The 15,447-nt window shown below is 38.7% G+C and overlaps 1 protein-coding gene and 1 long non-coding RNA gene across 9 annotated transcripts in view; one reads left to right on the top strand and one right to left on the bottom strand.

The window, feature by feature from the left end:
* The window catches only part of GARNL3 (GTPase activating Rap/RanGAP domain like 3), a 154,204-nt gene that overhangs the window by 63,771 nt on the left and 74,986 nt on the right, over window positions 1-15,447 (bottom strand). For all 8 annotated transcript variants that reach the window (XM_082470056.1, XM_082470058.1, XM_082470063.1 and 5 more), the window contains 2 exons: window positions 7,656-7,755; window positions 5,891-6,009 (listed from right to left, as the gene is read on the bottom strand). In XM_082470056.1, the coding sequence (XP_082326182.1) occupies window positions 5,891-6,009; window positions 7,656-7,755 (219 nt within the window). The remainder of the gene's footprint in view (window positions 1-5,890; window positions 6,010-7,655; window positions 7,756-15,447) is intronic.
* LOC309664594 overlaps window positions 1-15,447 on the top strand; it is a 135,604-nt gene that overhangs the window by 58,763 nt on the left and 61,394 nt on the right. The gene's annotated exons all lie outside the window — the stretch shown is intronic.

Below are 15,447 nucleotides of genomic sequence, written 5' to 3' on the forward strand. Positions count from 1 at the left end.
CACTAGAAGGAATCAATAGCACAATAACTGAGGCAGAAGAACGGATAAGTGACCTGGAAGACAGAATGGTGGAATTCACTGCTGTGGAACAGAATAAAGAAAAAAGAATGCAAAGAAATGAACACAGCCTAAAAGACCTCTGGGACAACATTAAACACAACAACATTCGCAGTATAGGGGTCCCAGAAGGAGTAGAGAGAGAGAAAGGACCTGAGAAAATATTTGAAGAGATTATAGTCGAAAACTTCCCTAACATGGAAAAGGAAATAGCCACCCAAGTCCAGGAAGCGGAGAGAGTCCCATACAGGATAAACCCAAGGAGAAACACACCAAGACACAAAGTAATTAAATTGACAAAAATTAAAGACAAAGAAAAATTATTGAAAGCAGCAAGGGAAAAACGACAAATAACATACAAGGGAACTCCCATAAGGTTAACAGCTGATTTCTCAGCAGAAACTCTACAAGCCAGAAGGGAGTGGCATGATATATTTAAAGTGATGAAAGGGAAGAACCTACAGCCAAGATTACTCTACCCAGCAAGGATCTCATTCAGATTCGATGGAGAAATCAAAAGCTTTACAGACAAGCAAAAGCTAAGAGAATTCAGCACCACCAAACCAGCTTTACAACAAATGCTAAAGGAACTTCTCTAAGTGGGAAACACAAGAGAAGAAAAGGACCTACAAAAACAAACCCAAAACAACTAAGAAAATGGTCACAGGAACATACATATCGATAATTACCTTAAACGTGAATGGATTAAATGCTCCAACCAAAAGACACAGGCTTGCTGAATGGATACAAAAGCAAGACCCATACATATGCTGTCTACAAGAGACCCACTTCAGACCCAGGGACACATATGTGACTGAAAGGACTGAAAGTGAGGGGATGGAAAAAGATATTCCATGCAAATGGAAATCAAAAGAAAGCTGGAGTAGCAATAATCATATCAGATAAAATAGACTTTAAAATAAAGAATGTTACAAGAGACAAGGAAGGACACTACATAATGATCAAGGGATCAATCCAAGAAGAAGATATAACAATTATAAATATATATGAACCCAACATAGGAGCACCTCAATACATAAGGCAACTGCTAACAGTTATTAAAGAGGAAATTGACAGTAACACAATAATAGTGGGGGACTTTAACACCTCCCTTACACCAATGGACAGATCATCCAAAATGAAAATAAATAAGGAAACAGAAGCTTTAAATGACACAATAGACCAGATAGATTTAATTGATATTTATAGGACATTCCACCCAAAAACAGCAGATTACACTTTCTTCTCAAGTGCGCACGGAACATTCTCCAGGATAGATCACATCCTGGGTCACAAATCAAGCCTCAGTAAATTTAAGAAAACTGAAATCATATCAAGCATCTTTTCTGACCACAACGCTATGAGATTAGAAATGAATTACAGGGAAAAAAACCTGTAAAAAACACAAACACATGGAGGCTAAACAATACGTTACTAAATAACCAAGAGATCACTGAAGAAATCAAAGAGGAAATCAAAAAATACCTGGAGACAAATGACAATGAAAACATGACGATCCAAAACCTATGGGATGCAGCAAAAGCAGTTCTAAGAGGGAAGTTTATAGCTATACAAGCCTACCTCAAGAAACAAGAAAAATCTCAAATAAACAATCTAACCTTACACCTAAAGGAACTAGAGAAAGAAGAACAAACAAAACCCAAAGTTAGCAGAAGGAAAGAAATCCAAAAGATCAGAGCAGAAATAAATGAAACAGAAACAAAGAAAACAATAGCAAAGATCAATAAAACTAAAAGCTGGTTCTTTGAGAAGATAAACAAAACTGATAAACCATTAGCCAGACTCATCAAGAAAAAGAGGGAGAGGACTCACTCAGATCAATAAAATAAGAAATGAAAAAGGAGAAGTTACAATAGACACTGCAGAAATACAAAGCATCCTAAGAGACTACTATAAGCAGCTCTATGCCAATAAAATGGACAAACTGGAAGAAATGGACAAATTCTTAGAAAGGTATAACCTTCCAAGACTGAACCAGGAAGAAACAGAAAATATGAACAGACCAATCACAAGTAATGAAATTGAAACTGTGATTAAAAATCTTCCAACAAACAAAAGTCCAGGGCCAGGTGGCTTCACAGGTGAATTCTATCAAACATTTAGAGAAGAGCTAACACCCATCCTTCTCAAACTCTTCCAAAAAATTGCGGAGGAAGGAACACTCCCAAACTCATTCTATGAGGCCACCATCACCCTGGTACCAAAGTCAGACAAAGATACTACAAAAAAAGAAAATTACAGACCAATATCACTGATGAATATGGATGCAAAAATCCTCAACAAAATACTAGCAAAGAGAATCCAACAACACATTAAAAGGATCATACACCATGATCAAGTGGGATTTATCCCAGGGACGCAAGGATTCTTCAATATACGCAAATCAATCAATGTGATACACCATATTAACAAATTGAAGAATAAAAACCATATGATCATCTCAATAGATGCAGAGAAAGCTTTTGACAAAATTCAACACCCATTTATGATAAAAACTCTCCAGAAAGTGGGCACAGAGGGAACCTACCTCATCATAATAAAGGCCATATATGACAAACCCACAGCAAACGTCATTCTCAATGGTGAAAAGCTGAAAGCATTTCCTCTAAGATCAGGAACAAGACAAGGGTGTCCACTCTCACCACTATTATTCAACATAGTTTTGGAAGTCCTAGCCACGGCCATCAGAGAAGAAAAAGAAATAAAAGGAATACAAATTGGAATAGAAGAAGTAAAACTGTCACTGTTTGCAGATGACATGATTCTATATATAGAGAATACTAAAGATGCCACCAGAAAACTACTAGAGCTAATCAATGAATTTGGTAAAGTTGCAGGATACAAAATTAATGCACAGAAATCTCTTGCATTCCTATACACTAATGATGAAAAATCTGAAAGAGAAATTAAGGAAACGCTCCCATTTACCATTGCAACAAAAAGAATAAAATACCTAGGAATAAACCTACCTAGGGAGACAACAGACCTGTATGCAGAAAACTATAAGACACTGGTGAAAGAAATTAAAGATTATACCAACAGATGGAGAGATATACCATGTTCTTGGATTGGAAGAATCAATATTGTGAAAATGACTATATTACCCAAAGCAATCTACAGATTCAGTGCAATCCCTATCAAATTACCAATGGCATTTTTTCTGGAACTAGAACAGAAAATCTTAAAATTTGTATGGAGACACAAAAGACCCCCAATAGCCAAAGCAGTCTTGAGGGAAAAAAACGGAGCTGGAGGAATCAGACTCCCTGACTTCAGACTATACTACAGAGCTACAGTAATCAAGACAATATGGTACTGGCATAAAAAGAGAAATATAGATCAATGGAACAAGATAGAAAGCCCAGAGATAAACTCACGCACCTATTGTCAACTAATCTATGACAAAGGAGGCAAGAATATACAATGGAGAAAAGCCAGTCTCTTCAATAAGTGGTGCTGGGAAAACCGGACAGCTACATGTAAAAGAACGAAATTAAAACACTCCCTAACACCATACACAAAAATAAACTCAAAATGGATTAGAGACCTAAATGTAAGACCGGACACTATAAAACTCTTAGAGGAAAACATAGGAAGAACACTCTTTGACATAAATCACAGCAAGATCTTTTTTGATCCACCTCCTAGAGTAATGGAAATAAAAACAAAAATAAACAAATGGGACCTAATGAAACTTCAAAGCTTTTGCACAGCAAAGGAAACCATAAACAAGAGGAAAAGACAACCCTCAGAATGGGAGAAAATATTTGCAAACGAATCAATGGACAAAGGATTAATCTCCAAAATATATAAACAGCTCACGCAGCTCAATAGTAAAAAAACAAACAACCCAGTCCAAAAATGGGCAGAAGACCTAAATAGACATTTCTCCAAAGAAGACATACAGATGGCCAAGAAGTACATGAAAAGCTGTTCAACATCACTAATTATTAGAGAAATGCAAATCAAAACTACAATGAGGTATCACCTCACACCAGTTAGAATGGGCATCATCAGAAAATCTACAAACAACAAATGCTGGAGAGGGTGTGGAGAAAAGAGAACCGTCTTGCACTGTTGGTGGGAATGTAAATTGATACAGCCACTATGGAGAACAGTATGGAGGTTCCTTAAAAAACTAAAGATAGAATTACCATATGATCCAGCAATCCCACTACTGGGCATATACCCTGAGAAAACCATAATTCAAAAAGAGTCATGTACCACAATGTTCATTGCAGCACTATTTACAATAGCCAGGTCACGGAAGCAACCTAAATGCCCATCGACAGATGAATGGATAAAGAAGATGTGGTACATATATACAATGGAATATTACTCAGCCATAAAAAGGAACAAAATTGGGTCATTTGTTGAGACGTGGATGGATCTAGAGACTGTCATACAGAGTGAAGTAAGTCAGAAAGAGAAAAACAAATATCGTATATTAATGCATATATGTGGAACCTAGAAAAATGGTACAGATGAACCGGTTTGCAGGGCAGAAATTGAGACACAGATGTAGAGAACAAATGTATGGACACCAAGGGGGGAAAGTGGCGGGGTGGTGGTGGTGGTGATGTGATGAATTGGGCGATTGGGATTGATATGTATACACTGATGTGTATAAAATTGATGACTAATAAGAACCTACTGTATATAAAAAAAAAAATCAGCATGCAATTATTTAAATACTGGATTTCAACAAATGTACCCATCAAGTGGGACCACCAAATAATAGAACTAACATTTTCTAAGTGTGGTTTATTTTATTGCTTTTTAAATTATACACCGTACTCACCAATTCAAGAATAAGATGTTTTATCCTTTAGGCACCTAATCAGTTTTAAGATTTGACAATTTGGGACACTGGGTAAATTTTCAAGCAAGATCTCACTTCAGGTAGTCTTGTTAGTCTTGTTAGTGCTCATCACGCTGTGAGCCATAGCCCAGAACTTTTCCCATTTTACAAAGAAGAAAATGGAGGCTCAGAGGGCATGAGCAATTTTCTCAAATTCACACAAAATGAGCTTGTTATTGAGGTGATTTGACCCTAGTTTTCTGAACTCCAAACCCTTTGCTCTTTCTAGTGTTGATATGGTCTCTAAAAAATTCTCTGAGAAGCAAAGAAAAAAAAAAACAAGAGAAGAAGATAATGAGAAAAGGTAAAAGATGAAAGACAGAGGTCGAATGTAAGAATTACTAGAAAAAATTCAGAACAGGAAAAGAAGCAACACCAATGAACATAAAAAAACTTTTCTGAGCTAAAGAAAGACCCACGTCCTCGAGTTGAAAGGGCTTGCTTTCAGCCCGCTGTCCCCAGCTCAGTGGCCAGAGCCCACCATGGGCAGGAGGTACTTGTTAGATCTAGGGTTGCTTTTCTACACCATGAAATTGATGAAAGGAGGTAAGCCTCAAAGAAATCCTAGAAGCACAGCTGCTTCAGCAGTTGACCAACTGACTCATGGAAACAGGAGCCCCCCAGGGGCTGTGCCCACATAACAGTATGATATTCGTCCACTAAATCTTGTTTCTTTTAGTTGAAGATGTGCCAGCTCATCACTTTCAGTATCAGTAACAGCGATAATATAGTCGTGTATTCCGAGAGGGCAGAGATTGAGGGGAATGAACACGTCTACTTAGTGGCTTATGTAGGAAAAGTTGCTGTTAAACTCAGAGTGTGAAGGTCTCCCCTGTGAACAGGATAATCCTCAGTAGCCAAACTCAAAAACCCTAGTAGAAAAAGGCTGGCAATGACACTGATTAAACTCTGGAGTGGTGCTGAAACTCCAGGTGCAGGTCTGATACTCACTGTTTTCCTCCAAAGGATTGCACGGTATTGAGGGACACGCTGATTGTTTTGGTCAGAGAGGGTCACCGACAGGAAGAAGGGGCTCTTCTCCGCATCATTTCCGATGTAGTTCTGATGGACTGGAAAAGAGGCAGGTTCAGAACAGTGAAGATGCAGCCGGCTCCTCCAGGCACTGGGAGCAGTGGGCACAGCAGGTGGCAGCCAGCCCTTCCCACAGGATCAGGGAACAGTAATCTCCAGCCCAGCTTGGGACAGAACCTGGTGACTCTATCCTAATCATGCTCTCCTGTTCCCCTTGCCAGGGATGCGCTCAGGAATGAACACGTGACCCAATTCTGGCCAATGAGACAGGAGGAAAAGTGTGTCAAGGGGTTTCTGGAAGGGCTTCCTCACTCCTGAAGATGGCCTTCTTTTCCCCGGACGCAGTGGTGTCTAGAAATGATGCCTGGAATTGCTGCAACCATCTTGTGACCCTGAGGAAGGCCAGCATGGATGACATCACCGAGCCTCTGACTCCACCAACCCCGGAGCCTGCCCTACCTCTGGGTCTCTTGTTGTCTCCCTTATTGTTTAAGACCGTTGAGGCAGCTGAAGGCATCCAAACTGACGGCACCACTTTTCTCTGAAGTCATCACTACTCCAGGCACTATGCTTTCAAGCATTTGTGAAGATAGCAACTTTCCCCCAATTTCTTTCTTTATAAAGAGATATGTCTTGCCAAATAAGTGAACTTCTTGGAATAATACAGTATCCGATTTTTAAAAAGACATCATTTGGGTCTGCTCACTCTCATTTTATAGCTCAAGTATCACATCTTCTACAAATAAATAAATGCATTAGCCTGATAAGCAATTTATCTAAGCCATTTCTAATCCTGCCATAGTGATTATTCTTCCATTCCCATTGCCTTCTGTCGCTAATCACACTCCTGTTTCCCACCTTTCCATATATGTTCACATGAGCCTTTTGCTTCAAATGTACATCACTATTCATGACAGAGCTCTTGGTATGTGCCAGGCACCAGACTTAGTGTGCCTCACTGACACTTCTGTTCAAACCTCCTAGGTATGTACTAGTAATACCCCCACTTTACAGATAAGGAATTAAGACTCAGAGAGGTGGGAGTAACTAGTGTTAAGGTCCTATGTTGATAACGGCAGAACCAGGATTCAAACAGTCTACAGTCTCCACGAGGGCAGGGATCACAGCTGCCTTTGCAAAAGCACATTGCCTGGCACTTGGTAAGTGATAAACAAATCCTGGTCACCAGAGCCTACAGCGTAATGCCTCTCTGCTCTGCATTGGCCCTGGAGCTCAGGGAATCGTTTCTCCCCCTCACTGCCTTGAACTAACTGTTCAAGGCCCACTATAGACTGGGTACGTGCCTTGTTAAGTCTAAAATTGTTTTGTGCCCTGCAAATTCTTCTCATCTCGCAAATCACTCATTCATACTATCTAATCCTCTTTAACTCCCCAGGGACAAAAACAACTGGCAAAAACTAACTAAATAAAAAACTTAAAGATAAAAATATAAGATAAAAAATAAAATATAAATAACAAATTTAAAACCGAGGAAAACCTGCTAGGGCTGAATCTTCAAAGCTTACAAATCTACAAAGATTACAACTGACCTTGAAATGAAATGCCCTGACCTCAGTGTCCCTAAACTGATAACTTTCACACATATAGGGTACCAGAAATTATACCGACACTAATTTTCATTCTGAATATCCTTTCTTCCCAACCACTGTAATGACATAATTACCTTGTCCTAAAAAATACTTGAAATACCATCTGGTGTGGTATTCTGGGTTCTCTAAGTGCACGTCTGTCCTTCGCCAAGTGCCTGGCAGAGCAGTTGCATTCTGTAATGGAACAAAGTTATGCCATTAAGAGGCTTATTTAGAAAGTAAACAAGGTAGTAATGAACCAGATGCCAAAGAACCAGAAAAGTCACTGTTAAAAGTGTACAAACAGGGCTGTAACCACATGTTCTCATTAGAAAAGACACTGGTCTAAATCCACATCATAGAAACGTTCTGAAGGTCCTTGGGGGGTAGGAAAAACCACCAGGTGAACCAGTGAGCTAAGCGATTTCTAACTTGAGGGTACTCGAGTTTAAAGTTTTTCTCCTTTCTGGGCCGAAGCTTCCACAACATTTGGGAGTTGGTGCCCGCAGAGGCATGCCCTTCTGTTTGTTATCCTGTTAACAGGCACATTTCACCTGGAACACATCTTGGCAGCATCTTGAGTTCATATTCTTTGTAGAATTTTAAAAATTTACTGTAACTCAATTAATGTGGAAAATATGGATAAACATAACGAATAATCTGAATCCTCTATCCAAAGATATAATCATTATTAATGATTTGATATGGTTTCCTCAAAATTTTCCCCTACATGTACATATGTACTTTTCTTACCAAAATGGAATCATACTGAATATACAGTTTGAAACTCCATTGACATCTACATTGTGCCCTGTGTGTAAGACAGACTGCTGGAACATTCTTTTCTCATTCTGACATGGCTCTAGTGATTTACTGGATGACTGTGGTCAGTTTCTTTATCATGTTGAAGAAGTTCCCTTCAATTCCAAGTTTATAAAGCGGTTTTCTCAGAAATGAATATTGAATTTTACTGAAAGCTTTTTTTTTTTTGGCAACTATTTAGCGAATAGGTTAAATGGGGAAAATCATAGTCATGTAATAAATTATACCATTGGCTCTTCTTATACTGAATGGTTCTTAGATTTCTGGAAGACACCCTTATAGGTATTCTGTTGATATACTGTATTGCTGGATTTAAAAAAATGACTTATGCATCATATTTATTGGTGAGGTGAATCTATAGGTTTCTTTTCAGTATATATTTCTGTCATGCTTTCAGGGTTATATTACTTTATAAAGTGAATTAGGATGCTTTCTGTCTTTCTCATTGCTCTGGAAATAATGACGTTCACGGAAAGAGCTCTAAATGCAAAGTATTAGGCCACACACTTTACATGAATTATCTCCATAGTATCTCCACCAACTCATGAGATAGAGTCGATTTTATCCCCTTACTTTCAGATGAAGAAATTGATGCTTAGATAATTTAAGTATGTTGCCTAAGGTTTCAGAAATAATAAGTAGTGGAGCTAAAACAAATCAGTTCTAATGTCAGAGTGTTTTTTTTCTTCTTTTAAATCTTAACCATTACATCATCTTCTGAGTCTTTTATTTAATGTTATGCCTTTTTAATCTATCAAGGGGTAAAAAGTAGGTTAAAATTCTTAGTATTATTGTGCCTTTATTGAATTTTCTTGACTTTAAAAAAATCAGTGATATATATATATATATCCCCCCATACCCACACCCATATATATACATTTTTATTTGACAGTGATTTTAAACTTACATAAAAGTTGCAAGAATAAGAAGAGTGCAAAAAGCATCTGTATGCCCTTTACCAGATTCACCTACTGCTAACATTTTATCCCATTATTCACTTGTTCACTACTCTCTATCCCTCTACACACACACACACTTTTTCCCGAATCATTTAAGACTAAATTGCATAAATAATAGCCCTTTATTCCCAAATACTTCAATGTGTATTTCCCAAGAATAGGAGTATCTTCTTATATAACCACAATACAGCTTTATCAACTTTTGTAAATTTAGCTTTGATACAATAATTTAATCTACCACCTGTATTCCAATTTTGTCAATTGACTCAACAATGTTGCTTGAAACATTTTCCCCCTTCAGTACAGGATCATTTAGTTGTCATGTCTCTTTAGACTCCTTTAATCTGGAACATGCCACAGGTTTTCTTTGTCTTTTATGACACTGACATTTCTGAAGAATGCAGCATGCCCCCCCCTTTTTTTTTTTAAATAAAGCACTCCTCATTTGGGGTTTGTCTGATGTTTCTGCATGATTAGATTCAGGTTATGCGTGCTTGATCGGAATATGACATAAGTGAGCATGTCCTTCTCAGCGGATCATATTTCAAGATGTCCATCTGTTCCTCATTGGTGATATTAATGTTGATCACCTGTTCAAAATGTTGCCTCTTAGTTTTGACCTTCTGGTGTGATTCAAGAAGAGCGTATAATTTGATTTTGTTCCTTGTGGAATTTCTGGCTGATTCATGGTCAACAGCTATTCATTTTATAACCATAAACCTCAGGCAGTACTCCTGGTCCACAGTTCTTTCCACTGTGCCACCATGTAGCACTCAGCTATGACATTACCTGGGGTCCAGCAGCCAGCCTCAGGCATCATCTGACCAGACCTCAGTGGGGTCCAGCCTAGGCAGCTGGCCTTACAAAGTCAGACCCACAGTGGATGGTGTCATGGTCCCAAGGCCCTGGATCCTGGAAAGCATCAGCAGAGCCTGGAGAGGAAACTCTTAAGTCACCAGGACACTTAAGCCTCTCGAGCCTCCAACACTTGCATGGCTCAGAGAGCTTTCTTTAGCATCCCAGGTGATTTCTGATGGACACTGAACTTTGAGAATCAATGCTCTATACCAAGGGTTCTAAAAGAATCCAGAGTGAGCATGAACTTGGATGGGGAAAAAAAAATCTTTATTTTCCCTGGCTTCCGACTAAAATTCAGTATTTCATTCAATTATGAATGTATGCAGAAAAAGTAGAATGAACAGCTCTGATAACCATGTCACCAAAAAAAAAAAAAAAAAAAATCAGATACTTTCAGAACCCATTATAGTGATTGCAGATATCTCAAAATACTGTTTATACCCTTCCCTGCTCAAAATTACAACAGTTATGCGATCTGCTGCTAGATTTGTTATTTAATGTATTAATTAAAAAGCATGTATATTACAGTATCATAAATTAGCTTTTAAAATCATTTTTTAAAATTTTATTGATTGATTGATTGATTGATTGATTGCTGTGTTGGGTCTTCGTTTCTGTGCGAGGGCTCTAGTTGCGGCAAGTGGGGGCCTCTCTTCATCGCGGTGCGTGGGCCTCTCATTATCGCGGCCTCTCTTGTTTCAGAGCACAGGCTCCAGACGCGCAGGCTCAGTAATTGTGGCTCACGGGCCTAGTTGCTCCGCGGCATGTGGGATCTTCCCAGACCAGGGCCCGAACCCAGGTCCCCTGCATTGGCAGGCAGACTCTCAACCACTGTGCCACCAGGGAAGCCCCTAAAATCATTTTGATAACTATTTCAATACATCTGTTTTCCTTTGTAATTCTATGTATTTTGTTTAAAGCATTAAAAAAAACATTACTCTGAGAAGGGGGTTCAAAGGCATAGAAAATGACCCCCATACTCCTGACCTTCTGAAGCCCTTGAGTCTGCCGACCCCCCTCAGAAGGTTGGACCAGCAGAATGAATAATAGAGGGAGGGGCAAGATGCAGCACAGCATCTTGGAGTGAGAGAAGGGACTCTGGCCAGTGTCATGTCCCAAACCTCTATTGAGTACAAACTGTCAATTATGAGTCCTTTTTTTAATGATCAAAAAGATACCTATTTAACTTTCATCTTCACTGAATACTTAATGGGGAAAAAACCCAACACCAGAAAAGTTGTGAGTCTCACAGAGCAAGATACTTCCTGTCCCTTATTAAAAGCACATATGATGAGGTGTAAAGACAAGAATACACGCAGGAACCGACAAAAGAAATGGAGACTAAGAGAAAAAATAAAATCCCTCTGTTCAGGACCCCAGAAGAAAGACTCTGAAAATGAGTTCCAATTCCTGATGATATGTCGTAGCAGTAGACAGTAAAGGGCACAAGTCTTAAGTGTACACTGAAATGATTTAAAAATATGTATACACCCTTGTAACCACCTGATCAAGACAGAAAAGCTTTTCAGTACCCCCGCAGGCTCATTCATGCATTTTCCCAGTCAACACTCAATCACACAGGTAACTACTACCCCGACTTCTATCACCATGGATTAGTTTTACCTACTCTTGAACTTCATAGAAATCAAATCACATCATGTGTATTCGTTTGAGTCAGGCTCTTTGTTCTTTGACGTTCTGTCTGTGACATTCATCCCCGTTATTGGTGAAGCAGTAGTTCACTCTGTCCCACTGCCATATAGCGGTCCATGTATGCACTCCAAAATTTATGTATTCACTCTTCAGTTGATGGACATGTGAATTGTTTCCAGTTTTTGGTTATTAGGAATAAAGCCACAATGAACACTCTTGTGTCTGTTTTTTGGTGGACATAAGTACCCATTTCTGTTGGGTGTACATCCTGGGACCCAGAGGATGCAGACGTTCAGTTTTAGTAAATACTGCCAACAGTCTCCCAAAGGGAATGCACCAATTTTACACGATTAGCAATTCATGGAAGAGTTCCGGTTGCTCCACATCCTCTGACCAACTCTTAGCGTTTCAGTCCTTTTAATTTTAGCAGTTCTGGAGTGGGTGTAGTAGTACTCAATTGTGTTTTTAATTTTGCAATAGATCTTAACTATTTTAAGTATGGCCTATTTTATAGAGGATTTCAAAGATACAGAAACTTCCTATAGCATTTTAAGGTGACAGTTACACAGGAACACAGTATTTACTTGACATCAACAAGAATGTTAGGAGGAAATATTCTGAAGATCACATTTTCCAGACAAAGTTTAACACTGCAAACACCCATACTAATTTTATCCCTTTTAGATAATCATTTGCTAAAAGGTATTATGCAGTAATGAACTCAAATTCTTCTATGCTGCAGATGTGCTTGAACATGCCCACAGGGTTGAATGAATCTTGAGACTGAGAAATCCTGAATCATTTCTGCATCAAATTCCAAAGCCCACAGGAGCTCCTTGTTGCTTTCCTTGTTTTGTTTTGTTTAACCACATTTATACTTGCGGGATGTGAAGGATGAAGACTGTATATGGCCAGGATATTGTGAAGAGAATTTAATCAAAATCCATGTATAACACCCCCATTTTATCTGAATGTTCTCTAATATTTGACTTTAAGCAGGGAGTCCACACAACACAAGCACTCAGGCTACAAATGAGATCCATAGTTTTATATAATGCCTGTGATTTTTCAGAGTCTCTTCCAGAGTGAGTTTAATTAATGAATGAATGCTTTTAAACTGACTTTCCTTCACTTTCTAGGTTAAATTGCTGAAAGAACACTGACAATAAAGAAGATGGATTTAAAAAAAATTTTTTTAATTTTGAATTGCAAATATAAATATAAGCTGGTTGAAAAAAGTTAAATCATACAAAAATTAAAATGCTTTTTTTCCCCCCAACCCCCATGTCCTAATCTACTTCCTTGCCATATAATAACCATGTTGCCAGATTGGTTTGGATAGTCCCAGGTCTTTTTATGCATTTACAAAAATGTGTCTACACATACGTATACACATTCACATACATATACATATATTTACATACATATGTATATATACACACATAATCTGTTTTCATAAATGGGATAGTATTATAGGTATTACACTGAAACTTATTTTTTCACTAAAAAAAGAAAGCTTAGAAATATTTCTGTTAGTACATACAGATCTACCTTGTTCCTTTTAACAACTACATAGTTTTTTTAAAAAATTAAACACTTCAGTTGAGTATAGATGTGTAAAATATGTAAACATAAAAGGGTAGAAAGTTAAGGTCCTCTAACTTCTTTCCTGACCTCCCATTTCCACTCCAGAAGCAATTACTATTAAATTCTTAGGTATCCTTTTGGAAATTTTCTTGAATATTGACAAGCAAGATTATCTTTTTTGTTGTTTTTAAGGAAATGGGATGATATCATATGAATCATTCTGGAACTTGCTTTTATGTCTAGAACTGTATGGTAAATGTTTTTCTATGGTATTATTACATTTACCTGTACCTCATTCTTTCTAACAGCTACTAAGCATTCCAGTGTCTAAATCATAATTTTCAAAATCATTCCTCTACTGATGGAAACTGATGTTATTTCCAAGTGTTTCTATTTTTTATTTTTTTATTTTAAAATAATGCTATAATACACATCCCAGTAGTAGAACTGCTGGCCAAATGGTATACACATTTTTAATGATTGCTAATTGCCTTCCCCAAAGACTGTACTCATTTACATGTCCCCCAACAGAGTGTAAGAGAATCCTCCCCATGCTAAGGAAGAGATCTATAAAAAGCTGAAAGATTGTCCCCTCTGCTCCACCATATACTAATTGATACATACAAGTGAGCTGTAAGGGAGGTTTCCAGGGATCTACCCGAGGGTCACAGTCATTTTAATTAATAATCTGAATGAGCACACAGATGGCAGGATAAGCACATCTGAAGGTAATATAAAGATTCTCACTGGGTTAGCTAATAGGACAGGTGACAGAATCAAGATGTCAAAAAAAACTCTTGACAATTAGCAATTACAGGACACACTAATGAGATTAAATTCAGTGTGGACAATGCAAAATCCTACATCTAAATGTACAAATTTGTGTTTGTACAAATACAAATTGTACAAGTAAAGGGTGGAGAAGGCCAGGTGCTACAAAGTAGGAATTCTCTCTCTTTTTTACCCAGTAGGAGATTGAGGTTCCCTGACATTGAGTCATAAACTGGTAAGTGGTAGAGCTGAGGTCTGAACCCAGGTTTGCTTGTCTCCAAAATTGTCTCCACTATACCATGATGTTGCCTCACAGCTAAATAACAGCACATGTGAAAAAGACTGGAGCTGGGGGTGGCATATTGTAAGTTCGCAATGAGTCCTCGGGCTTCGTGAAAAGAGGAACGTGTGCACAGCAAGGAAGGGGATGAGCCGGCCTCACTCTGTGGCCGTGAGGCGCACCTGGAGCCAGGTGCTCATTTCCGAGCACTTCCACCTAAAAGGTCCAGTAACCACCTCATGTGTCCAAGGAGCAGCAGGGAGTGTGATGACAAGTGGAACTGAGTCCATGTCTTAGGAGAAAAACAGCAGATGTCTTGGAATGCTTGAAGGCCTATCATGCTGAAGAAGGCTCAGCCTTACACTCTGGGCTCCAGAAACCATAAATAGAAACTCTGAGTGGAAAATACAGACAGATGAATTCTGTTCAATAAAAAGAACTTTCTAGCAATGAGAGATGCCGAAAAATGGAAGTAACTTTAGGGTTGTGGTATAACGGGAAATTTATATTTCGGCTTTGTCTCTGGCTCCTGGCACAGAACTCCTAGAACCCTTGGCATTTCCTGAGACATAAGGGTGACAGGAGCATCTTTTGCTCCAATGAGGCAACTCTTGGTGGGCCCCTAGCTAGCTTCAGGATGGGGCCGGTAGCTAGAAAGACCAAACTAGATTAGAAGCTTGGCACTTTCAGCCCCACCTTGCAACCTTTCAGGAGGGGAGAGGGGCTGGAGATTGAAGGAATTAATCAACCATACCCATGTGAGCTTCTGGGTTGGTGACTATATCAAGGTGCTGGGAGGGTGGTGCACCCAAAGAGGGCAGGGGAGCTCTGTGCCCCCATCCCCCATCCCTTGCCCTCTGCATCTCTTCCATTTGGCTGTTCCCAAATTGTATCCTTTGTAATAAAAGGGTATGGTAAGTAAAGTGCTTTCCTGAGTTCTGTGAGTCATTTCAGTGA

The sequence above is a fragment of the Balaenoptera physalus genome (genome assembly GCF_965194825.1).
Source record: "Balaenoptera physalus genome assembly, chromosome: 7".
Taxonomy (NCBI): domain Eukaryota; kingdom Metazoa; phylum Chordata; class Mammalia; order Artiodactyla; family Balaenopteridae; genus Balaenoptera; species Balaenoptera physalus.